General features: G+C 44.5%; 4 protein-coding genes across 6 annotated transcripts in view; 2 read left to right on the top strand and 2 right to left on the bottom strand.

Moving 5' to 3' along the window:
* Positions 1–178: 178 nt before the first annotated feature.
* UTS2 (urotensin 2) lies at positions 179–4,033 on the bottom strand. Its single transcript, XM_040084718.2, has 4 exons — positions 3,886–4,033; positions 1,571–1,681; positions 1,050–1,093; positions 179–438 (listed from the first exon to the last, which is right to left on the bottom strand). The coding sequence occupies exons 1-4, from the start codon at positions 3,986–3,988 to the stop codon at positions 322–324; spliced, it is 375 nt and encodes a 124-aa protein (XP_039940652.1). The 5' UTR covers positions 3,989–4,033; the 3' UTR covers positions 179–321.
* Positions 4,034–13,785: 9,752 nt separating this feature from the next.
* Positions 13,786–17,120, bottom strand: TNFRSF9 (TNF receptor superfamily member 9). Its single transcript, XM_040084426.1, has 7 exons — positions 17,021–17,120; positions 16,815–16,937; positions 16,473–16,610; positions 15,921–15,987; positions 15,684–15,820; positions 15,324–15,461; positions 13,786–14,091 (listed from the first exon to the last, which is right to left on the bottom strand). Exons 1-7 carry the CDS (start codon positions 17,118–17,120, stop codon positions 13,967–13,969), a joined length of 828 nt encoding a protein of 275 aa, XP_039940360.1. The 3' UTR covers positions 13,786–13,966.
* Positions 17,121–17,911: 791 nt separating this feature from the next.
* PARK7 (Parkinsonism associated deglycase) lies at positions 17,912–26,325 on the top strand. 3 transcript variants are annotated; one of them, XM_040084430.2, is made up of 7 exons: positions 17,912–18,342; positions 20,589–20,722; positions 21,343–21,444; positions 22,105–22,164; positions 23,029–23,098; positions 24,683–24,769; positions 25,863–26,325. In XM_040084430.2, the coding sequence occupies exons 2-7, from the start codon at positions 20,633–20,635 to the stop codon at positions 26,021–26,023; spliced, it is 570 nt and encodes a 189-aa protein (XP_039940364.1). In that variant the 5' UTR covers positions 17,912–18,342; positions 20,589–20,632; the 3' UTR covers positions 26,024–26,325. The 3 variants fall into 3 exon arrangements, with proteins under 3 accessions (XP_039940364.1, XP_039940361.1, XP_039940363.1); XM_040084427.2 differs by lacking the exon at positions 17,912–18,342 and adding an exon at positions 18,519–18,598; XM_040084429.2 differs by lacking the exon at positions 17,912–18,342 and adding an exon at positions 18,823–18,972.
* A 135-nt stretch (positions 26,326–26,460) lies between these two features.
* The window catches only part of SLC45A1 (solute carrier family 45 member 1), an 81,328-nt gene continuing 79,834 nt past the window's right edge, over positions 26,461–27,954 (top strand). Inside the window, exon 1 of the mRNA XM_058423316.1 lies at positions 26,461–26,971. The gene's annotated coding sequence lies outside the window, so the exon portion shown is untranslated. The remainder of the gene's footprint in view (positions 26,972–27,954) is intronic.

The raw sequence follows: 27,954 nt of genomic DNA, 5'->3' as shown, positions 1-27,954 counted from the left end.
ACTGGGACACAGTTGAGCTCTTCTGGGAGTTTTCACAGAACCCCATGGGAATTTTCCTTCCCCTACCCAAGTTCTCTTTGTGTTGTGTATTTGTCTCTTTCTCCCATTACTTCCTTCCTGTTGTGCTGAGCTTTAAGAAATTACTACATTGGTCACAACATAATTGCAAAACATCGAGAATTTATTCATTTCCAAGTAGCATAGAGTCTAAAGTTAGGCGCTGCCTTTGTGTTTCTTCATTCTCATTTTAAATCAAGCAAATCTATAGACATGTTTTCAGACATCTGTATAAATTATGCAACCAGTCTGAGAGTTTCCTGTTTACACACAATATTTCCAGAAGCACTCGGAAAGATTCCCACGTTTCTTGTACTGTTTCCTGTCCTTGGTCAAGAAGCGTCCCAGCAAAGCCAGTCGAGGATGATTCCCATAGAAAGTCTGAAATCAAACAGCATTAGAGGTTACTGGTGGGTGGTTCCCAGTGGGAAAGTACACTCTCCACTGCCCCCAGCCTTCCTCATCACCCAGCCCCGTGTTCTGACAGGGGGAAGGAGGGGACTGCCCAGTGGGACCTCTGCTTTAGATGTGGCACTAAAACTCATTCCTGTCCTCTGCAATTTACATTTGATTCATACATTCATAAATACATTTAATGAATAGCAGGAAGTGAGCATTCTCCGTGTATGCAATTGTTCATAACAAATCTGAGAATACTTTGTAGCCTGTGGTGGAAATACTGGTGCCTGGGCTAATGAAGTTGGAAATTGGCCTTTACTTAGCTGTTTTTCTAGGAGGAAGAAAAGGAAGGGCGGGAAGGGGGTTAGAATTAAATGTCCTAGGTTAGTTGCTTTCTCTTTTTTTTTTTCCTTTTCTGTTTTTCCTGCCTTCTCTGCCTATTTAACTGCTAAGTGATTCCAGCTTCAAGAACACTGTGGCATACTGCTGTAGTCTATACTGTTTGCGACATCTGAAATGATGTCTTGGTAACAATTCTGTGCAGTTTAAAGTCTTATTTTTCTTGTTTCAGTGGCAGATGGTCATTTACTTACCTCTTTGATATTTTCCCCTGGGTTGTAGTTGCTGGCAGTAAGACCTGTTAGAGGGGGAGACACAATGAAATGTTTTACCATTTAGAAATCTTGAATTAGGCAAGTAATTCTCATCTGCCGTAGCTGACAGAGGTCTTGGACTGGAATGTACAAGGGTAACATCTATTGCTTCCCAAACCATCCATTGCTATTGATTCTGCACTTTCTGCAAGTACTGATGACTTGTAAGACTGCTATTTTGTTCTGTCTGCCAGCTGCTCTTAGGCCAAGCTTCTCCTTGCTCTGGTTTTGCTGTCTGGAAGTTTTGCAGCACCCGTTTGGAGACTTGATGAGGTGGTGTTGAGCTGCAGGCCTGGCTGCCCAGCAGGTTTCCCCAGAGTCCCAGTTAACTGAATGACAGCTCTTTGTTGCTTATGCATGATGCTGTATTTTAGCAAATACCTGGGAGCTGGGCTGGGATATCTATGGAAGCTGGAGGTGCAAACCATGGGCACCCCACCGCTGCTGTGGTAAATCCTCACCTGCTTTGTTATCCTCAGTCAGTGTGCCCAGGAGCTCTGGCAGGAACTGGAGCAGGGAGGTGCTTCCGAGGCTGCCCAACCTCTCCAGGTTTAACCTCGAGTCTTCATCAGCTGCCAACAGAAGATGACAGAAACAGGCATAGGGTGAGTCTTTTGCTTTGCATCCCTGTTTTGTCTGTCTCAGGTGATTTCTGATCAGGTCTGCTGGCCCCACCTGCTGAAGATTTTCATGAAAGCACCAACAATCCATCCTTATTTAATTATTACAACAGGGATGGTTGGGTTTGTATTCCTTTCCTTGCAAAGCTTTGAGAAAAGATACTGTCCTGATGTTAATCTTGATTCTTGTTTCTCTGGTGGATGTTTTGTTACAAAAGTTTTTGACCAAGAGCAGCCCCTCCTGTCACTTGAGGTACTCAACCTCATCCTTCCAGTACACAGCCCATACTTGTATGAAATTTTTAAAATTTTATTTTAGCTAATTTTTTTATCAACTAGTTCCTATGCTTCAGCTCTCCTATGAATAAAGACAAAACTTCCTGTTCAAGACCTCTTAACCTGCTCAGTTTTGCAATTACTAAATCCAACAGAAGTTGTGGAAGGGCAGGAATAAAGGTAGGAAAACTTAGAACTTATTTTGGCAGCTATGCTTCTTGGTGCGTTTCAGTCTCATTTAATGTGTGTACCAGTACCGATGTTACAACTTTCTCCAACACAACAGCTTGCTGGTAGCTGATAGAATTAATTTGTCTGTGCCTAAAGAATTTAGAATTCTGTGGCTGGCCTGTGCCCTGAGGCAGGTTGCCAACAGAAGCCCTTAGCAGTGCTATATTCCAGGTAACTTGGGGTTCTGTAATCTGAGCAGTACATTTCATCTTTGCTAATATGTAGCAGACATCCAAAACTACGGGCAACCAGAGAGTGTCGTTATCAAACACTATTTGTGCAGATGAATTTAATTTTGTTAATTGTACTTGTAGGTGGCCCTGTGGAGTTTCAGTTGCTCTGACCTGCAGGGATGTGTGTGACTGTGTAGCTCCTCACATGGATAGGTAAGAAAATAAACTGAAAATAATCTCAAAATTCAAAAGTTTGCACAAATATCAGGAACTTAAAGACCTTGGACGTACATGTTATTAGTTTATTCGCCGCACAAAAGGACATTTGCACAGGACAGCGGGGATTTCATTATAGGACTCAGAATGAGGATACAAAAAATTTCCTGGTGCTACATGGAGACAGTCTGTATCTCTGGCCATGGATTACTCTTTAAAACAGAACAGTGCTAGTAGGTAAATTTGCTTTGAGATTCAAAAAAACCCAAACAAGACCAACCCTCTTTAAGAGAGTTCATCTTCCGTCTTCTCACTCCTAGAGACTCTTTATATTAGCAAGGAAGATTTAAGAAGCTCAGTGTCTTGAACCTAATGCAATAATGGTTAGAGCCAGCTATGATGTGACAGATATTACTCATATTGAGTCAGGGGTACCTGTAAGTGCAAATTAAATTGTGGAAGGCTTGAAAAGATGCTGGCTGAGTGAGTGCAGGATTTTCAAAGCAGACTGAGGACTGCTGATACCTCTGAAGCAGCACAAGTGCTCTTGAAAAGCAGGTAAGGGCAGCCACTTTTAATGGTCAGCTTTATGCAGTAACTTCTGGGTTGGTTTGCCTGTTCTTTCAGAACTCATTTCAGCAAGTTTTCCAGTACCAGTCAGGTCTGATGACAGTAACCTTCCAGGTTCTGCTGTGCATTTTTGCTGAGCCATTTCAAACTTTAGGCATCTTTTTCTCAAGCAAAGATTTATTCTTTCTGTGGGCTGAATGGGATCTGAATTAGTGCAAACAAATAGCATTCTCAATACATAAGAGTGTGAGAGAGGTTTGCCTGTTCTTGATGTTTGCAACAGATTTCTCCCTTTTAAAACACAAAATAGCTCATTTCAAAGGGTAGAAACAGGAGAAACTGTGCAGCCAAAATTCTTTAAGTTATTCAATGCCTATGAATGCCCAGACACTGAATACCAGCTCACATTCAGTGCTGTAAGGCTCAGATACCTTTTTCTTCTCAATGCATTCTTTTGTTTCCTGCATCTCAAAGCAGCAGGGGTAACTATTTAGGGCACCCAACCTCCCCATTGTACAAGAACAGCACCCACTGATATGTCCCTTGTGCTGCTGGTGTCCTGAAGGCATTCCTGCTTTTCCAACAGCTGAGCAGCACAGAGACAGGCCCCTTGGAAAGCACACCTGCTGCTTTCCTGGTTTTACTGCTCCAGCCCATGCATGATAACCATTAAAATCAAAAGACTCTTACCTGAGTGTTGATAAGACATCTCACTGGCATTGATGATGGGCAGAGTCAAGAGAGGACAGGAGAAGCTGACGATAATGAGGCAGCAAAGTATCAGTTTATGCATCGTTTCTGTGTTGGGCTTTTTGTTGTGTCTAACCCTGTAACTCAGAACTCCTGTCTAACTGTAGCCTCAGCTCCCAGTTTCACCCATTATATAGCCACTCATGACCTCATAAATATCATCATGTTCTCTCCCCCCTCAAAAAAAAAAAAAAAAAAAAATCCAATGAATTTATTGCCCATTGATTCTAAATGGAAACCACTTTGCATTGATGTAATTTTTCAAGGTAACAGTTCATAGACAATAAATTTACTGTCTTATAGCTTGGTGTACGAAATGGATATTATATCAAACCAAGCACAGTAAAGTTTATAAATCTGGCATTAAAAAAAAAAAAAAGTAACTTTCAGCTATAAATCATGAGTTAACAAAAGGGTCAGACGTTGGTTGAAATGACCAGGGCAATAGACAGCTGATTTATGAGCCTTAGCAGACTTGACGCAAAGCATCTGATGTGAAATGCACCATTTTTTTTTCCCCTCTCTCTTTTTTGAGATGGATGAATGTGTTGTGTTGTATTTGTTGTGCCAGAAAAAGTTTTAAAAAAGGGAGTTTAAAAAGCTTGTTAACTTACAAAGATAATATTAGGAGAATTTAATTTTTTAATTTGTTTTGCTCCCCCTTGCAGAATTTCACATCTCTTTATTTGGGAAGTCCTCATCCAATGGTGCCCTAGAGAACTGTCTTGGTAGAGAAAGTACAGCTTCCATCTGGAGACTTTTTGGTACAAATAAACCACTTTTGTTGATATTAAACACAGGTCCCTCAATACACTGGAAGACCATTTTCCATTTCACTTATCTTCTCTTTCAGTTGGAACTAACTACTTAATTCTGAGTATGTTAGCAAGGTTTTCCCGTTTGCCTTCTGCTTTTGCCTAATGCTGACACAGGAGTTGTCTTATGTAATCTCATCACTTTAGTCCTTGTTTCCCTCCATTTAGCGTATTTTTGTCTTCTTTACTTACAATTTGATTTATCATATCACAGAACAAGGACTGACTGGAATGACCTCTCACCTCCATTCTCTACACAGTGTCATATCCAACTGTATAGAGCCTTGAAAATAACAAAAAAGGTAAGTTATGGCAATATTCTTTCCTTTTAATAGTGAGAAGGTAATGCCTGTTTGTAACAAATTGAGGTTTTTTTTCTTTTCTGCCTCTCTACTCAAAAATTTTTGTCTTCAAATGCTCTTCAAAATACTATAAAATCCAACTAATGTTACTAAAGTTGTTTCCTTATGCTGAATTTTGTGGTAAGTTTAAATTGCAAAAGATGTGAACTTACCTGCTTCTCATCTTTTTCCTCTATTAGCATTTCCTGTTGAAGATTAATTTTTTGTATTGTGCCTCTTGTGGCTCTTAAGACTAACATCAGATTGGCTACATCAGTCATGTAGAGCAGAAGTATTTCTGCTGCAGGGCTAACTCAAGGGTGAGCCCTTGGGTGGGCTAACAGGGTGTCCAGAAACACAATGTGCTCAGAAGGAGGTTGAGGCTGGAAAGCACCTCTGGAAATCTCGTACTCTAATCCCCCTGCTCCAAGCAGGCTCAGCCAGAACACTTGGTCCAGGAGTGTGTCTAGTCAGGTTTGAATAGATCCAAGGATGGAATGGGACAGAATTTCAAAACTAAGTTTGAGAAGGGCCTTGGCATCCCTGTGTGAGTTCAAATGCTCTGATCTGAGTGGGGTGTGGGAAAAGTGGGAAAGGATCTGCAGAGATCCTGCCAGCCTAAACTTCTCTAAACGTCCCTGTGTGCAAAGAGAGGGCTGGTATTTGACTTGCCTTGACTGCTGAAAGCATGCTTCAGTATCTGAACTACAAATCCTGTTTCTCTGGACTCCTCTCTGCTGAACTGAATGTTTATGACAGAAGAATTTCTCTCCAGAATTAGTCTAATATATTTTATTCCCCTTTCCCTGTGCTTCCCTATGAGGGAGATAAGTAGCAAGAGAGGAGTTCTCTCTCCTCATCTGAGTCATGCAGCTCCTCCTTCCAAAACTGCAGACAGTAATTAGGTCTGATTTGATGCATGATCTCACTGTTGGTGCTGGATGCTCTGTACAAATGCTTCTCCTTCAGTGAACTATCAATGACAATGGTATTATCAATATTCACTCTAAGCATCCTCCAAGGAAAGCTAATGAAGCACTCTTACCAGCAACTGCTGTCCTTTGTCTTTTCTCAAGGAAGACTCAGCCTCTTAGAGCCATCGTGAAGTGCGTCATGCTCAAGTTGGGCAACTTGCCTGCAGCTTATTGCCTCTGCTTCGGTCTCAAGTTGTCACTTAGACACTCCTTCCTCTCCCAAAATGTCAAAGGCATCTCCCTCGGGCAGCAGTGCCAACGTCATCACGCCAAGCAAAGAAACAGCTCATCCTAAACAAAGGTACAAAGCCCCGGGTCGGTGGGAGAGGGAAGTCAATGGGAACGGCGCTTGGAAAAGTTGGGAATTGATTTGAAACTCTGCTGCAATATTTTGTGTGCAAAGTTTTCAAAGCTCTTATTTGTGCTTATTTAGTCTTTCAAGTGCTTCAGGGCAGCAGTAGATAGATAAATTACTGGGCAAATTCTAAGCATTAAATATATGTTAGCCTATCATAAAAGATTATCCTTCATTGTCAGAACTAACAACAATTCCTACTTTAATATGATAGCTCATGAAGAACAAGTTGTTAGTGAAGCCAAGACAACTTGAAAAAAAAAAAGATTCAATAAAACCAATCACAAACATCCCAAAAAATTATCTGCTCTTGTGTAAAACAGTATGGATGAAATGTAATCTATAATACAACAGTTCTTTCCCATCTTGCTAAGTGCTTTATGGCAAGCAAGCATGAGTTGTTATTAGTCAAATATTGTAACAAAAATTCCTGGTATGTTGGCAAAACCAGGAATTCGAGGTGTGATTTACCAGTAGCATTTGTATGAGGGACTTCTTCAGAGGATATAACTTCTAGTGAAAACTTTGGCTTCAGTTTAGTTTACAAGAAGAGAGGTGTGCAGTACAGTGATTTTGTACTGGCACTGTAATTGCAGATGAGCTTGTTATTGTATGAATACCTGTCTCTTCCTTGAATTTTACCATTTTTAATTTAACATGTTGTTTCAATGACTTATACATGGTTGCTGGAAAAACATTTGCACAAAAACATTTAATTTTTCTGGTAGGGTCTATGGAATACAGCTTTTGGGGTTTTTGCTTTGCTGTCACTGCGAATATCTGTTCTCATCAACACCTAAAAAGTTTATTTTGACCTAAAGTTTAACATTTTAGCTGATTATTCAGCTACGTGACATGATTGTTAGACCTATTTTGCGTACTGAGATAGCTACCTTGTGAGATCATATATGCAATAAGGTGGTTCTTTTCCGTGTGTGATGAAGATGATGGGTCCTTAGGCCTCTCTGAAGATATTTTATTTTGCTACAGAACTGACAAGGTCTAAAAATTGTTGAGCACGGGATCACAGCTGCCAAAACACTGCTCCTTTGTAGTACAGTTTCCAGCAGTTTGAGGGGAAAAATCCCTCTTGCTCTTTGGCTCTGCTGGGCTGGCCCACTGTAGTTGGGTATATTCTCCAAGTGAAGCCTGACAAGCTGGTCCCTGATTCTCCTGTCCTCTCAGCACTGCAGAATTAGCAACCTGAACCCTCACGCTGTTTGACGTGAAGGAAGGTAAATCTGGCATGACTGAGACTTGGAAATCCAGCACGTCAACATCTTATGGGAACTGAATTCTGGATAACGCAGCCACAAACAGAGGAGCAGAAACCAGATCTTGAAATAGGGTTTCTTTCACAAGAAAAAAAGTAATGGAATTAACTATGCAATTGCAGTTTATTTTTAAAATTGGAAATTATGACAGCAGAGTGTCAGTGTGTATGATCAAGAGACTTCTTACTGTAGAGGAAGTACTCATACCGTGTGTCCTTAGGCATTGGTTTTTCTTGAGTCGCTTCACTCAAGGAGTCAGCATCACTGCAGGCACTGGAGCTGGGTGGGAGGCTCAGCCTGCTAAGGAGCACCCCAGCAATGTGTGGAGCACAGCAAAGCACACAGGTCAGGACAGAGTTGTTATCCAGGAGTGGGGTTTGTATGAAGAGTGGTGGGATCTGCTCTGCTGTCCCTTTTACTGCCATCATCCTCCTTCTGCTATCGCCTTTGCTGTCTTGGGTTCTCTAGAAGCCATCAAGGCTTGTTCTCACCAGAAGAAGTTTATGCCTTTTTTATGTCATTTAAATCTGTGAAATCAGAGCTAAAGCATTTTGTGCAGGCTTTTGGCCTTCACAGGGCGTGTATGTAGCAGCCCCTTTGTAAGTCCTTTCTGATGCTTTATTCCATTTCATGTACTAATTTACCTTTCCTCTCTCTTCCTCCTGAGCTCCTGTCTCATCTCTGGGTGTCTGGTCACTGGCACCACTGTTGCAAAGAGTTGGTGCCAATTCATTGCCTCTTGCCTTGGGCTTCCTCTATCCAGAGCTCAACCTACAGCTGCACACCAAGCTGGCTGCACTAAATGTGTTCCTCACCAGTTTTATCAGCAATCCATGCTGTATTTTATCAGCAATCCATACTGTATTTTCCTTTTTAAACCAATAGCACAGATTTCCTCAGGCTTCATTTAGGTTTTAATAAAAAATTATCAAGCTAATCCTGCTGCAGTGATAGGTGTGATTGCTGCATGCTGTGACATTTTTCACTCCTTCTGTTCTTAAACTTACACCATTCATTATTTTTTAAGTAGAGTATTGAGGGGTTTTCCAAACAAATTATTGTCCTGGAGGCTGCCTACACAGACATCTATTCAGCTGAAGATTTAAAGGAATGAATTCCAGCTTAACATTTCTGCCTCTAGGGCTATGAATGCAATTTTTTTTTTTAAAAGGTACTACTAATGTCAAAAATGGAAGCAGCAATTCACTGCTGATTCTTTTCTTAGTAGTTTGGATGATGGAGTGGGCAGGCCAGGCTGTTGTCTTAAACTTTTTCTGGCCCAAAATAAAACAGCAGATTACAAGAGATGGACGAGGCATAAGAATCATCTTCCAGATTTTCCTGCCTGAGACTGTTTCACGCTCTGCTAATTGCATGGTGCTCTGTCTCTTTAGCTTCTTACTACAAATAATTTTATTGGAAACTTAGCAATATTTTACCATCTGTTCATTGTTTTACTATCTGCCCTGTTTCATTGTCTAAAAGAGGTAGAGGATAAGGACTTTAATCTCCAGTGGTGATAGAACAAAACAGTTTTGTCAGATGTGTCCTTGCACTTTTTAAAAAAAAAAATTCTATCTAGCTTTTCACATTTGGTGTACACATGCTCTTCCTGTTTTTATCACAGAGACTTAGGATTACTTATCACTCCAATATCCACAGCTAATATCAGAGGACAAATTTCAGGTAGCTCTGTAGAAGTTCAGTGTGTGGGCAGGAGCCACTGACTAATTAAGAGGAATGCTAATCATCACTGGCATTTAGCTGTCGTCCACTTAGCGTAGGCAGTAAATGAATGGCGCACAAAAGCAGACTTTAATTTTTTTACTGTGTTTTCTGGCTGCATAATCCCTTTAATCCTTCGCTATCAGAGGGTTTTTTATTAATTAAATGGAACCTCTGCAGGCCCAGTGATTCACATTTCAGGGCAAATACGTGTGTTTAACGGGGGAGGGTTGGCATAGGTCTCACTGGGCAACTTGAGGTTTAAAACAGTTCTTTCAAGGTTGTTTTGTAAATGAATGTGTCCTTGGCAGTCAGCCGTGTAGGATCTTCACTGTTCAAGAGCTGAGTTCCAGTTTAGCAAGAAGTGTCCTATGAAGGGTCTGATAGAAAGACTGAAAATAAGAAATTATATTCTGCTTTAAAAAAAAATTGTTTGATGTTTGCACGTTTTAGAGGAGCCACTACAGTTTCAGAGTCTCTATCATCCAGAGGTAGTAGGCACAGAAACACCTGTTGAGAAACAGAAACCCTTTTGCTATGAACCTTCTACTTTCCTTAGCCACACAACTCTTGCAGGAAATTACAAAGCCAAGGTGTGTGATGAGCATGATTTTAATTACTGATGCCACTTACTATGCCTGGTTTTGGAAGCAATAAAAAAGCAGCAGGCTCCTCTGCTTATATTTATCTTTAAAGAGAATTTTTCTCCTTCTTCCATGCCTTCAGACCTCTGCTGACATCACTTGGGCCTCTGTGCACGGTCTGGCTAAGAGGACACACTCTGACTTCCAAGAAAAACAAATGGAAATTCAAAAAACTTGCATCTGGCCTGTTACCTCATCCTTGGCTACCTGGGCTGCTTGAGAATCATCAGGGCATTCCCAGTTCCATTTTGCTTGCTGTATAATATATAATAAATGACTGTCAAAAAAAAGAGACATGCACAGAAAGCAGAGTTATCACAGAATTACAGAATGATTTGGGCTGGAAGGCTCCTTAGAGATCATCTAGTTCTACTCCCCTGCCATGGACAGGGTTCTTACAATAGATCAGGATGCTCCCAATCCTGTCCAACCTGGCCTTGAGCAACTCCAGGGATGGAGCAGCTTCCCTGGGCAACCTCTCCCAGGGCCTCACCACTCTTTTAAGTAAAGAATTTCTTCCTTAACACTTAATCTAAATCTCTTTTAGTTTAAAACCATTCCCCCTTGTTCTATCACTGTCAGTGCACAAAGTCCCTCTCCCTCTTCTTTATAATTTCCCTTTGAGTACTGAAAGGCTTCAGTGTCCCTGGAACCTTCTCTCCTCCAGGTGCAAACCCCCAGCTGTCCCAGCCTGGCTGCAGGTGCCCTCGGAGCATCTTTGTGGGCTTCTCTGGACCTGCTCCAACAGCTTCATGCTTTTCTTGTGTGTGAGGAGCCCAGACTTGGACACAGCACCGAGGCATCTCAAGGGCAGAGTGGAGAGGGAGAATCACCTCCCCTTTGCTGCAGCCTGCTCCTCCTTTGCTGCAGCCCAGGATGGGCTTGGCCTGCTGGGCCAGCCAGGTACGGACTGATCTGCATTTCTGCTGTGTGGATGGGTGTGCTGATTTTTAACACCAGCAAGGGACTAAACTCCAAATAAGCCACTCTCTTTCCTCTATCCCTTCCAGTGCAGGAGGGGACAATAAAGGAGAGATTATTTTTTGAAATAACGATTTCCTAGCACCAGAAAGCAGTGGAATGAGACACACAATAACAACAGTTGGATTAATAGCAAAAATACACAAAAGAGAAGGTATTCACTATAGGGAACAAAACAACCATGGTGGCAGATGCTTCCTGTAGATCATGCTTTTGTCCTGACCATTCCTCTGTCCTGCTCCATGTAGTATTTGGGAAACAAAGGCAATATGGGGAGGAGAGCTCCCACGATGAATGTCCCTCCCAGCCTGAAAACAACAAAAACTAGAGATAAACAACCCCCAGAAGCTCCGTTGTTCAAATCAGAGTTGTGTAGCCACTCCACCCAGCTCGGTTTTCTGCAGATGCTTGTGCTGGCACTTCTCCACTGCTGGGGGTAAAAATGTCCCCTCTGGGGTGCTGACCTCGGGCAGCTGGCCCTGCTGGCTCAGGAGCACCTCAAAGCTGTCCCTTCAGCACCACAGCCCCAGAAGAGAGAAAATGGGAGGAGGAAGCAGCAGAGGAGCTGAGGCCACCAGAGTTAACTGAGGACAATTCCTCAGCTCTGGCAAGCGAGGCAAGGTGGTGAAATTCCAGTTCCAGAATTTGAATATGGTATAAATCTGAAAACAGCTAAATACTCCAACTATCTTGGTATTTGTAGTGGTGCTCTTGTTATGAATTGGAATGTCCTGCTTGGGTGCTTGGTGGCAAAACAGATACATTCACCTGTATTTATTTTCTGTGAGGACCACGTGAAATACAGCTCTGCTGCCAAAGCCTTTGGAGAGTGAGCAAGCACTACACACTGTGAAGTGCAATTGTGCCACGATTTATTTCACTTTTCAAAATATGCTATCTTCCAGTCTTTCCTTGGTTCTTATCTGTATATATGTCTGCTTTGAAATGTGTTTGAAGTATTTCACAGAAGTAGAAATTAGCAAATCTCTTGTGCTGCTTCTGTGGCCAGGTGATTGCATTGTTGCGAAATCCAAATGTATCATCTGTGCATATTTGACAACAGATGTTTGTGCCAACAAAATCTGTTTATCATTAATTCAGGCCTCAGTACTGTCAAATCACGGGTAAGATTATCCACAGAATTCTTTGATTGAAAGGAAGGTTGTTTCTAACATTTTATTCAGAATGTTCACTCTTCTGTGAATGCCTGTTGACTGAGACAGTCCAGAACTCCAGTTTTGGTGGAAATGTGTCCTCAGTAGTCACTAAGCAGATTTATTTCTGTTTCAGGTATGGACAAGAAGAATAATGGTTTTGCACTTTATTTGAAGCATTTCAAAATATATTTCAAAGTATTTGCAGAATTTGCTAGCAACTGTAATATTCCAGCTGGTATCCCTTTTTTTCTGAGGAGAAAACACCCAATTGTTTTGAGTTACGAGACATTAATTCTCTACATTAATTATGTTTGGGCTAGAAATTACTGACAAGCAGAACCATTTATTTTTTTCTAAGATATAGGCAATAGTGACTAGTCAATGATGCAAAGGTCACTCTTTGATTTATAGATAGCTAGCTTTATAAATAGTTTGGTGGCTTTTCATGTGTGCTGTTCATGCCTTCAAGTTTGTGATCTTGACGTAATAGTCACTCAGTTCTCATGGTTGAAAGTACCAATAGAGAGAAGACTTGATCTAGGCTTTCAGGCTTTTTATGGCACTTATTTTCTCACTGTTTAAACTTACTATTTTATATTTACTTGTACATAAGTTTACCAAAACGTGTAGGTGTGGCTTGGTGCAAATAATCTGCTATTGTAACCTCCTGAATGAGGAGACTGCTTGTCATTATTCAAATGCAAAATGGTTTTCTCTTGCATTGAAATCAGAGAGGGGAAAATCACCCTTAACCCACAGATTGGTGCATTTTCATTCTGTTTTTTGAGTAACATTTACTGAAGTAATAAAACCTGTGAGTTTTGTAAATGGTTAAAAACGCTGCTGCGAATGCCATGACTCAAACACGCATTTTCTTTTTTCTCAAGACCCACCTTAACAGTATTTGATCAGAGAGGCAGATACGGTGTCTGATGTTAAAATCTTTCCAACCTCAGTTACAAAAATAGTACCGCAAAGATATCGCACTTACAGCTGCAATGTACATGAAGTTTACGTCACCTAAGAGATCAAAGCTGAGTGATGTATGGCTGAAGGTGGTGCAGTCCAGCTGCAAAGTAACAGCTACTTCTAAGTTCAAGTCAACCACAGCTTCTCTCAGTGTTTCCACTGCCTCCCTCACGCCACTCAGGGTAATAGAACAGCAGATGCTGCTGTGGAACGATTTACAGCTCGAGATTTTTATGGCTTTCTTTCCCCTGCACGTGAGGAGGGGTGCAGTGGTGGGCCAGGGAGCTGTTGGGATCAAATGAGCTCCATCTGTATTTGCACACAAAGCCCAAGACTGCTGGGTTTGAGCCAGACTTTGTGAGGAGCTGCGGCTCCAGACTCGAGAGGATGACTGGTGAGTGTCACCAGTGACTCTACAAAGTGCTACACATCTCCATTTTAGCTTCAAATGCAGGTAAATTATAGCTCAGGTAATATTAATGAGGGACGAGAAAACTATTCTGCACTTCTGTTAGAGCCTTTAAATGCAGTACTTCTTTCTACATGTAGATCAAGAACCACTTATTAGAAATATCTTTACTCCCAGATGAAGAAAATCAGCAAACTGTTTTGGAGGGGTTTTTAATTATTTTCAAAGAAATATTAAAAAGGCACTTTTTCCTCAGTGGCTGGGCTATCTACCGCTCTAACATTCCGCTGCTGACACCCGCTCTATTTACACAAACAGGTTCTTGTTCTGTGTTCCAAAAGAAAATTCAAATGTGGCTGACTTGGACAGTTCAATTTCTAATTCGCCAGAAGATCTCTGGATTCTGTGGATTTGCCAGGGTCCTGATATTCACCTTGTTCTTCCTCAGGAAAGTGGCAGCTGCAGGCATCATCTTCCTGAACTGACTGTTCAAGTGTGTGCCCTGAAGAAAAAGAACAGAACCACAGAATCAATTAAGTTGGAAAAGAACTGAGAGACCTTTTAGTCCAACCTTTGACCATACACGTTGTAAACCAGACCAGAGCTCCGAGTGTTTACTGAACTCCTTCAGGGATAGTGACTCCACCACCTCCTTGGGAATCCTGTTCCATTCTTTAACAACCCTTCTGGGAAGAAATTCCTCCTCCTCTCCAGCCTGGTGTAGCTTAAGGCTGTGTCCTTTTGTCCTGTCACTGGCTGCCTGGGAGAAAAGACTGGCCCCCATCTGGATACAGCCACATTTCAGGGCTGTAGAGGGCAAGGTCTCCCCTGATCTACTTTTCTCCTGACTAAACAACCCCTCAGCTGCTCCTTAAAGACTCACCTTCTAGATTCTTCCCCAGCTTTGTTGCCCTTCTCTGGACTCACTCCAGCAACTCAATGTTTCTTCAAGTGAGGGGCCCAGAACTGGACAAATGTCCCCTTTCTGTTTCATTTATTCAGCCATCTTACTTCACCATCCCTCAGTCATAAATGTCAGGAAGGAAAAAATCTTTTGAGTTATTCTATAATCTGAAATTATTTATCTACAGCATGTATATCTGATAAAACTAATCTATGGTCTTCTGTATTTAGAGCTGCATTAGAAGATTCAGACCTTATCCTTAGGACAGGGGAGAAGAAAAGAAAGGGAGAGAGAACCCCCCCCCAAAAAACTAAACAAACCAACTATAAACTACATTGAATGGAATCAGCTTCATCTTGAGCTTGCCCAGGAGTTACCAGCTCTCAGAGGGCAGTGCTGGATTCAGGCTGACTCTGCACCAGTACCCCCTGACTGATGCCCCCTCTCCTGCTGCAGCCAGAGTTCCAAGAGGCTCACTTCGGGCCATGTGTACTCTGTGAGCAGAGACAACTCCAAAGTGTTACAGCCACGCAGGCCAAGGATGATGCTTGGAAGTAATAAACTAAACTGACCTCTAACCAGAGCAGCAAAGCTCAGCTGAGCTTTTTTATCTCTCGCAAATATTTCACTTCTAAGGATAAACATGCACTTGACCTAACACCCACAGTGCTTTCTGTAATAAAAATTCCAAAACTGTTTCCCTTTCAGTTGCTTCTGACTTACAAGGCCAAAAAAAACAAAGCTATTGCAACTACCTTTGGAAGACACTTAACTTGGATTCCTGACTTCTGTCTAGTTTCAAAAAGAACTGCAGAGTGCGTTTATCTTACTTTTCTTGAAGACAGCAGGTAGTTTCTTTTTCTGCCAGACACTGAAGCAGATGCACAAAGGCAGCAGAAACATTATGCACAACAGCCCAGCCACAGCTAGAGAAATCCTGATCATGTCTGTCTGAACATCCTTCTTCCCTAGGAAATAAATAACATTCTCTAAGAGTATGAACAGAACAAAATTCTACTCCCCTTGAATTAACTGAAAACTTTGTCTCCCACTCTGCTTCTGATCAGTCTGCAGCCCTGGAAATGCACAGAAGAAAGGACTTTTGCTTTAAATGGAAAGTGAATGAGCTACAGTATGTTTAATTAGGTCATAATTCTTTACTCCGTAAGTGATATTATACAATGACTCACCTGGCACAGTGGTAGAAAAGGGAATTTCAAGAGATGTGGTAGGTAGAGTAGTGACTAAACTGGAATTAACTGAAGTGTGTTTGCAGACCACATCTTTTGCTGGAGTTCCAGGCTCCAGGACTTGGTTTCCAGAACACCTGAAGGACATTTACAGCAAAATAGGGGAAAGAAAAACAATTTAAAAATCCGGTCAAGTGTAATAGCTGTAGTTTTTTGTTTGTTTGTTTGTTTACTTACATTGTCCAGTTTTTACAGGAGCCATTGGGCTGATCATTAAAGGTTCCATAGCGGCAAGTCTGGCAACCTTCAAGAGACAAGGAGAGGTAGAATTGCATTTTAAATGCAAGATAAGCATTTAAAACACAGCATATGAAATGGTATTTTTGCCTGCTTGTACAACGTCAGAATTACTATTTCATAAGCTGCTCTGAGCATGCAAGGCAAAGTCTTTCCTTGTCTGCGAGAGAGCAGTACAGTACTTGGCTACAAATGCCACAAACCATACCTAACTCCCGAGTTTCCAGCTCAGTTTCCCTCTGGCAGCCAAAGAGCTGCCATGCAAAGGTAAATCACGCAATTGGTGCATGATTTGAGCTGCAGCAGGGCTCAGGGTGTGGTGGGCTTGTCAGCTCCTGAGCTTACTCCGCACACCATGCAAAGTGTTTAGCAGCAGTGGCAGCTTTTATCTTGTGAGATCCTTCCTCTATCTGCTTCTGCACTGTGCAAGAGGCAGTGTCTCTGGTGCAGGAAGCAGAGGAGCTTTCAGCTGCTCGGGAAAGGAGATCCTACCGTTCCTGGTGCTCTCCTGTCCCACGCCACAGCTTCGTGTACAGTAGGAGCAGCCATCACCGCCGCAGCGATAGCCTTTCCTGCACGTGCACTCAGCATCTCTTGTTGAGGAACACGCCTTTAAATACTGAAATAGTCCTGCAAGGGGAAAACGAGTTTCAGGTTACGGCATGCCCAGCGTGGTGCAGCAAAGGCTCGGATCTTTGCTCTCACAAAAAACCAGGCCGGTGGCTTCAGCCAGTGGCCCCGCAGTTTACTGGGCTGGTGGCGCGTCCCCCCGCCGGGCAAGTGACAGCCCGGGCACGTCGTTGCCACGGGAGGTCACAGCGGGGCTGTCGGTACCTTCGCACCGCCGACACATTCTGCAGGCTTCGCGTCCCGCCTCGCTGGAGAAGGTGCCGGCCGGGCAGGGCCGGCAGGACGCGCCCGCTCCCCAGCCGCAGTCCGCGCTCGCTGCGAACGTACCTGCGGGCAGAGACCCTGCGGTCACCGCGGGCCGCGCCCGGCGCAGCGCGCCCCGGCCCGAACCGACCCGACCCGGCCCTTACCCGCCGGGCAATCAGCGATGCACGGCAGCGCGGCCGCGGGGCCCGGGCTCAGCGCCAGCGCCAGCAGCGCCGCGGGCAGCAGCGCCCGGCCCGGAGCCATGGAGCGGGGCGGAGCGGCCGGCGGCACTGCGCGCGGGGCACCCGGCACCGGCCCTTAGCGGCCGCCCCCGGGGGCTCTGGCTGCGTCATCCCGAGGGCGGCGGGGAAACCCCGGCCCGGCGGGACTTTCCGGACCCTCTCAGAGGCGCGACCCCTCGGCTCTGCCGGGCAGCGCCCGCAGAGCTCTCTCAGCGATGCCGGTCAGCGGTCGCCCTTTTCACCACCGGGGCTTCCCGGTGAGCGCCGCGCGGAATCCCCGGGAGGTGAAAGGCTAGGGGCGGGGCTGGCGGGCCGGAGCCGTGCGCGGAGATGCTGAAGCACGGGGGCACGGCAGGGACGCGCAGGGAGCGCCGCGCTCCGGCCACGAGCGTGTGGAGCGCCCCCGGCCCGAGGGAGCGCGCACCGGCCGGCACGGGAGCGGCGCGGCCCCGCCCCCTGCGGCCCCCCGCGGCCAATCCCCGGGCAGGGCCCGCCCCCTGCACCTCCCTGCAGCCAATCTCCGGACAGAGGTGCGCCCCCTGCACGTCCCCGCAGCCAATCCCCGGACAGAGCTGCGCCCCTTGCACCTCCCTGCAGCCAATCCCCGGGCAGAGCTGCGCCCCTTGCACCTCCCCGCAGCCAATCCCCGGGCAGAGCTGCGCCCCTTGCACCTCCCCGCAGCCAATCCCCGGCCGCGGCTCTGCCCCTCAGCCGGGCCCGGAGTGCGGGCAGGAGCTGAGGCGGAGAACGCTGAGAATTTTGAGTGCTGACTTGTGAGAAGCGAACGTATCCTCCGTGTGTGTGTGCCCGGCACACGGGCAGGCAGAGCAAGGACCAGTCTGTCCGGGGTTCTGAGCGGAGTCTGCTGTGGGCAGCACACAAAGCGCCCCGTACCGGAGCTGAACCCCACACCGATCCCAGGAGAGCCCTCCGCAAAGTCCGTTCCTATGACCGGCTGTCCTCACCTGGACTTGAGCCGCTGTGCCGGAGCTCTCGTGAGCCCGGCACCCAGGAGCCAGACCGGGCCTGCCAGCACCTGCGAGCAGCCTTTTACCCAACAGGGCTTTGCACTCCTAAAGGTCCCCGTTAACAGTTCTGTCTGTCCTTCGAAACACCGCAACTCCTTTAAACCAAGGGCAACATCACCCCTGAGCCGCAGCCATTCCCTGCGCACACGGGAATCAGAAGTGTCGGGCAGACGCTTGGGGCAGAGAGCGCAGAAGAACAAGGCTCGGCTCGGCCCGGTACGTGCGGAGCTGCCCGAGGGGCAGCGGCGGCAGCAGCAGCTCGGTTCGCGGTCGCGCCGCCGCAGGAGGTGACTCTTGTCACGGTGGTGAGCACCAGAGCGCTCTCTGCGTTCCATGAGAACACCACCGTGAGAGAAAAGCGGAGCGCCGTGGCGAGGCGAAGGCAGCGCGGGCGAGCGGCGGGGAGGGGCCGGGGCGGAGCGCGGGCGAGGCCGGGGCGGAGCCTCCCAGAGCCGCCCGCGGCCCCGCTGAGGTGAGTCCCGGCTGCCGCCGCTGCGGGCCCCGCGGGCCCGGACCGGAGAGCGCCGGCGGGCGGGGGGTGTCGGTGTGGGCGGAGGGCTCGGCGGCCGGGCGGGGTTGCGGTGCTCGGGCGGCCGCGTTCCAGGGCCCGACCTGCCCGCCGTGCCCGTGAGGCGGCCTCGGCCCGGGCACGGCCTTGTGTCGACCCCGCTGCGTGGAATGGCGCCGTGGCCCGAAAGGAACGGATGAAAACGTAGGGATGCGGCTTTTCCACCCGGGCTGGCTGAGCTGCTGCGCCTTCCGCCGTCCCCGCCTGTGAATAGCGGGCTCTGCGGTCGCGGCACTGAAGGGTGTGATATTTTTTTTAAAGCCGCCGTCTCCAGAAAGGCACGTGTTCCCACGCAGGGCAATACGTTTGGCTGATAGGTTTGAGGCGGCCTTAGCGGGCACTGAGGAGCAAATGGGAGAGTGGCATTTACTGTGTGTAGGTAGCTTGTTAAATGACTTGTTAAATGAAGTCGCTGTTAGGTCTGTGTAACTTAGTTCTGCCTTCTCAAAAACTCCGTAATAGTGGGACAGCTATTTACATATACAGCCACATGAAGAACAGTACTAATGCTCAAGAAATCGGCAGTTTGTAAAATAAATACCTAAAGGCAATATGGAGAGACTGCATTTTGCAAAACTAGGAGAAAGAGTCAGGATTGGGTGCCTCTTTTCATCTAAATAATTATTGAAAGGCAGGGATGCAAACTGTGATCCAGACTATTTTTTTTTTTTTTTTTTTTTCAATAAAAAGCAAATGCAGCATTTCTGCATGGTGGCTATTCAGGTAGTTTTTTGCTAGTCAAATTCATATGAAAATTTTGCAGAATCAATGTGTATCCTCAAGACAAGCTATTAAGAAGCTCTAGATTGTCCTGAAATTATTACTAATACCTGTGATTTGGGTGTACTTGATCAGTGGGCTTTGCACTGACAGTACCTAAAGCTGCCCTAAAAGTAGGATTTGACACAGTGAGTTATTCTGCTTGGGCTGGTCCAGCATGCTGAAAACAGATGAAGTTAAAGCAAGGTGACAGTGATTTTATTTTGTGTAGGCACCTAAATGTGCATCACATTTTATGAAGAGTACCCAGGTACTATGTGCAGTTCTTGATGGAAGGTTTCTGCATAGGACAAAAATCTCTGTCTTCTAGAGTAATAACCTGTGCAATGCCTTCTCACATCACAGATGTTTTCACAGACTTCTCTCAGACCTGTAAGAGTTAGGGGGTATTTTATATGATGTAAAGTTACTGTAACTTAACCTTCAAATGGAAATTTGGCCATTCACCTCGACTTGAATTTAGAAGCTAAAAAATAAAAAGTCTTAAGCCCGTTTTTTTTTTCCATTTGCTGAATCCTGTGGTCTGCTCCCCCATCACACATGTGCACATGTGTTTCTTCCCCCACAAAGTTGTGAAATAACCCAGAAAATCTGTTGGTGAGATTTTGCACGGGCACAGGTCGAGTCACTGTTAAGTCACAGGAAACTCCTCATGAAGCATGCTGTGTGGAAACTAAAAACCAGACATGAGGTCAAAGCTCATGCAAGCCCTTTTTGTAAGTGCTGACCTGGGTAGGAGTCAATCGTCTCGGAATGACTGAGGGGGTGCAAATTGAAAACAGCTCTGCCGCCCACCCTGAGCCCCTCTCTCTGGCAGACACAGGTCCTGCAAGGTCTTGTTGAGGCCAAGCTGCTTCCTCTTCTGGTGCTGATGTGCTGTGCCTCCCACTTGCACAAGTGCCTTCGTCTTTTAATCATCGTACTGCATTATTTTTAAAAAGCTCCTCAGTTCAGTAGGGTTGCTATGAATATTGATTTAAGCTGCTGAACCATTTTGAGGTGGTTTAAATGAAGTAAGTTGCAAAAGTACAAATTACTGTTCAATTTCAGCATAAGGGAGGATTTCTTATGAGGGATTTGCCTTCTTACCACATTGTCTTTCTATCCTCCTCAGCCTCTTCCTTCACAACCAGCTCCTTAACAGCAGCTCCTCAAGACATGGCCTCAAAGAGAGCATTGGTGATTCTGGCTAAAGGGGCTGAGGAAATGGAAACTGTAATCCCCACAGATGTTATGAGAAGAGCTGGGGTGAGTATGCAGTGAAAAATCTTTTTGAGTGCCTGGTCAAAGGGGACTCATTGCCTCAAGTTGATGTTCATTGCCAGGAAACCTAATGAGTGTGCCTGACAACTGACATTTGTTGGTAACCTTTCAAAATACAAGGCTAGTGTGGGCTAGAGCAAATGTTTCAAGTAAATCCTACACTGTCAGAAAACACAGCTACTTCAGTGTATAGTAACTGGAAGTGCCTCTTTTGTAGGGGTCAGAAAAGCTCAGTACGTTACAGCTCATGACATTGCACAGCTTTTTTTGAGCTAGAAATTCAGTTATTAATTACAGTTCTGGCTGTTGGGATTCCTCACTCTGTTGCTCTTGCACTTGTAGGAGCACACTGTTATCATCTCATTAGGAATTAAATGAATACTTTAAATAAACACACCTACTTCACTTACATGGAAATGACTGAAATAAAAATTACCCTCTCTCACCACCTTTGTCATTCCATCACTGTGCTCCCCATTTTGGCTGTCATAAAAGAACAAGCTCTCAGTGTGGCTTTGCTTGTTCTGTGTGCTACTTAAGAACTAATATATAGGGAAAATGCCCCAAATTCTTGTTTTGTAATAATATATTTTTTCTCCTGTTAGATCAAGGTGACTGTTGCAGGCCTAACAGGAAAAGAACCAGTGCAGTGCAGTCGAGATGTTTTCATTTGTCCTGATGCCAGTCTTGAAGATGCCAGAAAAGAGGTTGGTCATCCCCCTTCTCTGATAGAATGGCCAGCATAGTCTTTCTCACAGTTCCTGAGGAGAATTTGGAAAGCTTATGCATTACCTTTGGATGTATGTTGCATGTTGTGTTAACTCTGTGTAGCAGTGAATTAGAGAACTGCACATCCCACTGTGCCCCGTTCAGTGATATCCTGACAGTGATGTTCAGCCAGATTTCTTCATTCTGCCCAGGTATTTGGTTTTGCAAAGCATCAGTCACAGAACTTTATTTTTCCAGTTAGCTGGCTTGACAAAATACTGTGATTTGGACCAGCTCAAAAGCTCTGATGGGAAGCTAAATAACGTTGTAGTTAGTCCTGCACAGTCGGCTTGGAAAAAAACCACTTGTCTCCACAACACAAGAACTGTTGCTCGCTGAAGCTTTTAAGTGCACTAGGCTTAAAAGTCAGTTCTGTGAGAGACTTAATTGATAATAGGCTTTTCCTGGAACAGGAAATGGTTTTCTTTTCATAATTGGAACTGGTTTTCTGATCATAAAGTGTTCAGTGGAAGAAAAGGTAGATTTCTTTGTTTACCACTTGAATCAGCTGCAGTGGCTTTCAAACGGTGTAATGTATGTAAACAGTGTAATGTATCTGTCAACCTCTATTCAACAGAACACTTATCTTTCCTTTTTAGGGACCTTACGATGTTGTGGTCCTGCCTGGAGGGAACCTTGGAGCTCAAAACTTGTCTGAGGTAAAGTTCTGACATTTTAAAAATTGATGGGCATTCTCTTGTGTAGTGGGGTGGTCAGCACTTGCTTAGTAATTCTGCAGATTCAGTTCAGCATCTATTCTCTTCTGAATGAATCAGTAAACTATTTGTTAATGGTCTTAAACCTTCTTGTGATTATATAGGTGGGACAGCTGGGTAAATTCTTGGCCATGAGTACCTAGTAAAACAGAATAAAAAATGGAAAGGTGTTGTGCTTTATGGGACTCTGTTCATACTCATGTGAAGATGAAATGGTCACAAATGAAGATTTGTTGCTGAGACACAGAACTGTCCAAACACAAGGGACTCTGCTCCTTTGCAGAATTCTGCCTCTGGTGCAAAACTGTTGCAGTGGTGGTATGAATTCCTTGTGGAAGGCAAACAGACAAACAAATTGATCTATCAAACAGGGTTTAGGTGGTATCACAGTTTGTAAGCCATGGAGTATGAGACAAATATCCAGCATTAATCTTGATAAGAATGATAGAGACTGTCTGGAGATATCTCGTGAATACTGTTTTCTGTTGGTCCTGTATTTTCGAACAAATGTATATGGCCAGTTAAAAAAACCCTGTTTTTAAAGAAAGTTAACCAGCTTTCATGTGGGTCAAGTACTTCCTTGCAGTTCCTTCCTCTTTCCTTCCTCTTTCCTTCTGGGGCAAGTACGTCTTGGTTTCGATTTTTCTCCTTCTTAGTGTTCTCATTGCCCTCTGTCCTGAGGCAGGGAGGGAAAATTCCAGTTGGTTTTCTGTACAAAACATGTTTATGAAATTTCAGTGAAAACTGTTTCAACCATGCTTCAAATACCCAACCCCAAACAACGACTTACGCTGTTTCTTCATACAGTCTGCTGCTGTGAAAGACATTTTGAAGGACCAGGAGAGCAGAAAAGGCCTGATTGCTGCAATATGTGCAGGTGGGTTAACAAAGTGTCTTGATTTGTAAAGCATTTGGATATTTTGAAGGAGCATGAAGACAGTTTCCTGTCTTAGAAATCTGTGTTCCTGTAATTTAGGACCAGGAATTTGTGCCTCTGTGTGTGTGTGTATATATATATGTGTGTGTGTGTGTGTGTGTGTGTGTGTATATGTTTCAGCATCTGATTTTTTACATTTAATAGTAGAGAAATCTGTAAAATTATTGTGAGCACTTATCCTGCAAAGTTCTGCTTGTTGCTTGGTTCCTTCCAATCAGTTGTGGTGCTGTCTTTAAAATAAAAAGTGAAAGGTAGTGTGCTAGGATTTATTTTAAAAGGATGTGTTAAAAAGTGTATGTATTTAAAAGCTTATTCTGATGATCTTTCTGCAAGTATACAGTACTGACAGAATGTCATCGCTGTAAATTTATCTCACATAACCACTCCTGCCCTTTAGCTTCAGAAAGAAGGCCAGAAATATAGAATTACAGTCTCACCCTTCCTGAGCTGCAGCAAAAAATGGACTTGGTTTGAGGAGAGGGTTGCCTGCTTCCATAATCTGCACAGCTTGGTATCCAGATCATGAACTTTGTAAGATTTGTGTTTTAAAAAGCAAGGTGAAAAATTGCCAGTACTGCAACTGAAGGCTGGTGTAGGGACCTGAAGCTGAGAGTGAGGAGAGAGGCTATGAATGCATAAAAGGCAGTTGGAGTGTGTTTCAGGAGGGGATTTTCACTTTTGGTTTTTGGTGCATTGCTGGGGGAGTTTCTGCTTTTGTTCCTCATTTTTGTGCTAAATACACAGAGCTGTGAATGTTCCTCAACTTGGCAATGATTCTCTTCTGCTTCATCTGTGTCTCTTGCAGAACAATCCAAATTCACACCTGCCCAGCCTTTGCTTGTAAGCAGGATGATTCTTAGAGCTCATTCCAGCTGAACACAAAAGAGGTTATTTCCTTCACTAAATCCAGAATGAGATGAATGAACAGAAATGAAACTCATGTCAGACAAATCCTGCCTTCAGTTTCTTTTGGAATTCCCATTAGGATTTCCTGTCTGAATACTTAGCACTTCTTGACACAAATTCTTTCCTCAATTCAGGCTAAGGACAAAGTATGAGAAGGAAAGAGAAATTCTTGAAACCAAAACTTGAACAGTTAGTCCATGATCTGTCCAAAATACTGCTTGGCACACAGCTGCAGCATATAGAGATTTGCTCAGATGAAATCCTATCTGTTAAGTCTCTAAATGCAAGGTTTAACAAGGTTGTAAAGTAATTGTAGGTAGTTAATGTTCAGATTGAAATACAGACCTTTTGTTTCTTAATGTCAAGCAGTTTTAAATAACACATCTGGAAGTGTGTTGTTCCTCATTCCTTCAAAGGCAGCACGGCCATGGGTGAGACATCAGTGTGAACTGTAATGTGAGAGCTCTTTGCTTCAGAGATAGGGCTGGTATCAGTTTTCATAAAAGGTAATCTGTCCACAGAGAGCTTTGACCCCTGAGGATCCTAATGCCCAAATGTCTGTTTTTGTGTTCGTAGCAGAAGGCAGCTCCTCACTGCTGCAACTTTGTGTTCTTACAGGTCCTACTGCCCTTCTGGCACATGGGATAGGGTATGGAAGCAAAGTCACCACACATCCTTTGGCCAAAGACAAAATGATGAATGGAGGTATGTTTCTGTCCAAACCCTCCTCAGATTTTTTTTTTTTTTTTTACCTGAACCCACAATTTAAAGAAAGGAAAAGAGCTTTTTTATCTTATTTTTCTCACTGTATTGAGTCTATATCACCACAAAATAGAGGGCTCTACTAACATTCTCATCCTTGGGGGAATTCTGCTGCTGCTATCATGTTAGGAGCATTTATCACCTTATCCTCTCGAGGCTGAGCTATCTCTTGCCCCTTTGGTTCTTTGCCTCAGTGGTCCCAACAGCAAACTGGGAGAACCTTTCCCACTCTCTTGTGACTATTGCTTTGGTTCTGTGGCAGCTGATGACTGCACACTTCTTTCTCCAGCCTAAGGGAAGTGATGGTGAATGCTGGGAAGGTCATTCTGTGAGCATTCATGAGGCTGGAGATGGGTTCTCCCAATATCTTCTGCATGCTTTTGGAAAAAAAGGAATTTGTGAACAGCTCCACAAAAGCAGTCTGACTTCCAGAAGTAACCTCATGGGAGCTGACAGGCTCAGTGAGTGCTTCTTGAGGAGCTTTTAGAGTCAGAGGGGCATTCCCACACCATGGAAATGAGCTTCCTGTGGGCCCTGTTCCTCCCTGAGGACAGCAGGCAGGGGTGAGCTGCAGGGGGGCCGTGCTGAGGTCTTTTTGGCCTCTGTGCCAGCTGTGGAATTCACAGAATTCACAGAATCACCAGGTTGGAAGAGACCTTGAAGATCATCGAGTCCAACCCATGCTCTAACGCCTCAACTAAACCATGGCACCGAGTGCCACATCCAGTCTTTTTTTAAACACATCCAGGGGTGGTGACTCCACCACTTCCCCGGGCAGACCATTCCAGGACTTCATCACTCTTACCATAAAAAACTTTTTCCTGACATCCAACCTATATTTCCCTTGGCGCAGCTTGAGACTGCGTCCTCTCGTTCTGTCAGTGCTGCCTAGAGAAAGAGACCGACCCCAGCTGAGCACAGCCACCTTTCAGGGAGCTGTAGAGAATAAGATCACCCCTGAGTCTCCTTTTCTCCAGGCTGAACAACCCTCTCCAGGCTGGACACTGACCCTGTCCCTGTTGTGTGTTCCCCCAAGCACACTACTCCTACTCGGAGAGCCGCGTGGAGAAGGACGGGAACATCCTGACCAGCCGAGGGCCTGGCACCAGCTTTGAGTTTGGGTTGGCCATTGTGGAAACGCTGCTGGGGAAGGAAGTGGCTGAACAGGTGAAGGCACCTCTAATACTGAAAGAGTGAAATCCTGTCGTGAGATAGGGACTAGGACAAATTTAGATAGAGAGTCTTATCCTTTGTAGAACAACTGTAATGTGTACTGTTGTAAATACACTTTAATTGTGGGTGAAATTAGTAACTGTACTTATCTGAACTGGGATACCTTAACAAACCAAAGGTCTTCATTTCTGGAAAAAGATCCTGTTAGCAAGAAGCTTCATCACAAAAAAGCAGCCAGCATCTAATAATCCTAGTTAGTTCTTGGATGGCATTTAAAAATCACATGGAAAAATGTTTGCTGAGTAAATAAAAATGGAGCATCCCTACTGGTGTGTTGTTCCTTTCTGTGTTTTCTCCCAACCCAGACCCCTGAAACCTTTTTACCACCATGTACTATTCAAAACAACATCTGTTGAGATTCTCACAGAGTTCTTCTGAAGTCTGAGCTGAAATGAGAAGGTGGCCAAGCACTGGAACAAGCTCCCTAGGGAGATGCTCCTGGCCTAGGCCTGCCAGCATTCAAGAAGTGTTTGGAGGACACTTCTCTTGGCTCTATGGTTTAACTTTTAGGTTGCCCTATGTGGAGTCAGGAGTTGGTTTTGATGACCCTCATGAGTCTCTTCCAACTCAGGATATTCTCTGATTTCATGACATAGATTATTCAGCTGTAACCTGTGGGAGAACAGGCGGAGATGGTGCTGGGGGCACTCTTGCCCCTGCTTTGTTGCAGCTGTGTTAATTACCCAAGAGTGGGAACAGCCTTGCCCTCACAGCTGTGGGGGATAGAAGAGTGAGTAGGCAGGAGTCAGTTGGAGTCTGTTGGCTGTGCTGTGAAGAGGAAGGGACAGGAGGTTGTCCAAGGGACAGACAGGGTGAGGTGGCCGTGTGAGGGACAGGAAACAGCAAGCTGAAACTGCAGCAGAAAGAGTCAGAGCTGTGTGGGATGGTTCATAGGACTGCAACATGGCAAAGGTATGGAAGACTTTTTAAATAACATGGGACTGCAATGTAGAGAAAGTATTTTAGTTAATGAGGTCCTGAAACTTGGAGCCCCCTGAAGTTTTTAAAGGAGTGCTCTTGAGTGCTGTGGCCATCTCAACAACAGTAACCTAGAATTAGTTAAAACAGTATTAAATTTCTTGTGTGCAAATAAGGCAAATAACTAGTATTAATTTTCTGACGGTGTTGGCACTAAATTAAAAGTGTGAATATTCATACCTTGTCAAGCACCCCAGAGTTCATGCTGGCTGGACATGATACCTTGAAATTTGTCTTCAGCATTAAATGATTGCAGATCCATTGAGCTATTTGGGCAGCTAATAATCAGCATAAAGTTTGGATTTGGTAAAATGCCCCAAGTAGCAGTGCTGGTTTCTGCTTACTAAAAGTTGGAAGTTGCTAAATCCTGGCTTAAGTGAGCCTTTGTCAGTTTAGAGGAGTTGCAGGACAGGTCTCTGGAGGAAGTAATGGAGCTGTATTCCCATGAGAATGAAGAACTTGGCATCAATTTCCATCTTTGCTACCTTCCTTTCACCAAATCATTCTGTCAGCAATCATGCTTAAGGATGGCACCTCACTGGACTCTGAAGTTACCCCAGCATCTGGAGATCTGGTTCTGCATACATCTGAAGTGCATAGTCTGAACTTTAGAAAATGACTGCATAGGAGCCTTTATGATTGCTTATTTTAATGGGAAACGAGTTCATTCTCAATTACTGCATTTTCGTAATGAAATACATGGATACTTTTGCAAATTTAGAATTAAAAAATGTCTGTGTTGTTAATAACTACTGGAAGAACTGCTTCAACTCTATGCTCTGTCTCTTAATTTGTTTAGGAAATATTTCATATGTTTCTCCAGCTTTGAAATATGCTCAAGATATGCAAAAGTTGTAATCTGTGTAAGATTTTACATGTTTGTGTGGTAAATCTGCACATCTAACTGGTATTGCCAT

Source organism: Hirundo rustica, chromosome 22, assembly GCF_015227805.2.
Source record: "Hirundo rustica isolate bHirRus1 chromosome 22, bHirRus1.pri.v3, whole genome shotgun sequence".
In the NCBI taxonomy this organism is placed as follows: domain Eukaryota; kingdom Metazoa; phylum Chordata; class Aves; order Passeriformes; family Hirundinidae; genus Hirundo; species Hirundo rustica.
The sequence above is the reverse complement of the archived record's forward strand: the minus strand, read 5'-3'. Positions and strand labels throughout refer to the sequence as shown.

Coding starts and splice junctions, on each gene's coding strand:
- PARK7 (XM_040084430.2), top strand. CDS start 20,633: ATGGCCTCAAAGAGAGCATTGGTGATTCTGGCTAAAGGGGCTGAGGAA. Junction 21,445..22,104: donor TTGAAGATGCCAGAAAAGAG/GTTGGTCATCCC, acceptor TTTCCTTTTTAG/GGACCTTACGATGTTGTGGT. Junction 24,770..25,862: donor AGACAAAATGATGAATGGAG/GTATGTTTCTGT, acceptor TGTTCCCCCAAG/CACACTACTCCTACTCGGAG.
- TNFRSF9 (XM_040084426.1), bottom strand. CDS start 17,120: ATGGCTCCGGGCCGGGCGCTGCTGCCCGCGGCGCTGCTGGCGCTGGCG. Junction 16,938..17,020: donor CATCGCTGATTGCCCGGCGG/GTAAGGGCCGGG, acceptor CTCTGCCCGCAG/GTACGTTCGCAGCGAGCGCG. Junction 16,611..16,814: donor AATGTGTCGGCGGTGCGAAG/GTACCGACAGCC, acceptor TTCCCCTTGCAG/GACTATTTCAGTATTTAAAG.
- UTS2 (XM_040084718.2), bottom strand. CDS start 3,988: ATGCATAAACTGATACTTTGCTGCCTCATTATCGTCAGCTTCTCCTGT. Junction 1,682..3,885: donor GATGTCTTATCAACACTCAG/GTAAGAGTCTTT, acceptor TTCTGTTGGCAG/CTGATGAAGACTCGAGGTTA. Junction 1,094..1,570: donor GACTGAGGATAACAAAGCAG/GTGAGGATTTAC, acceptor CCCCTCTAACAG/GTCTTACTGCCAGCAACTAC.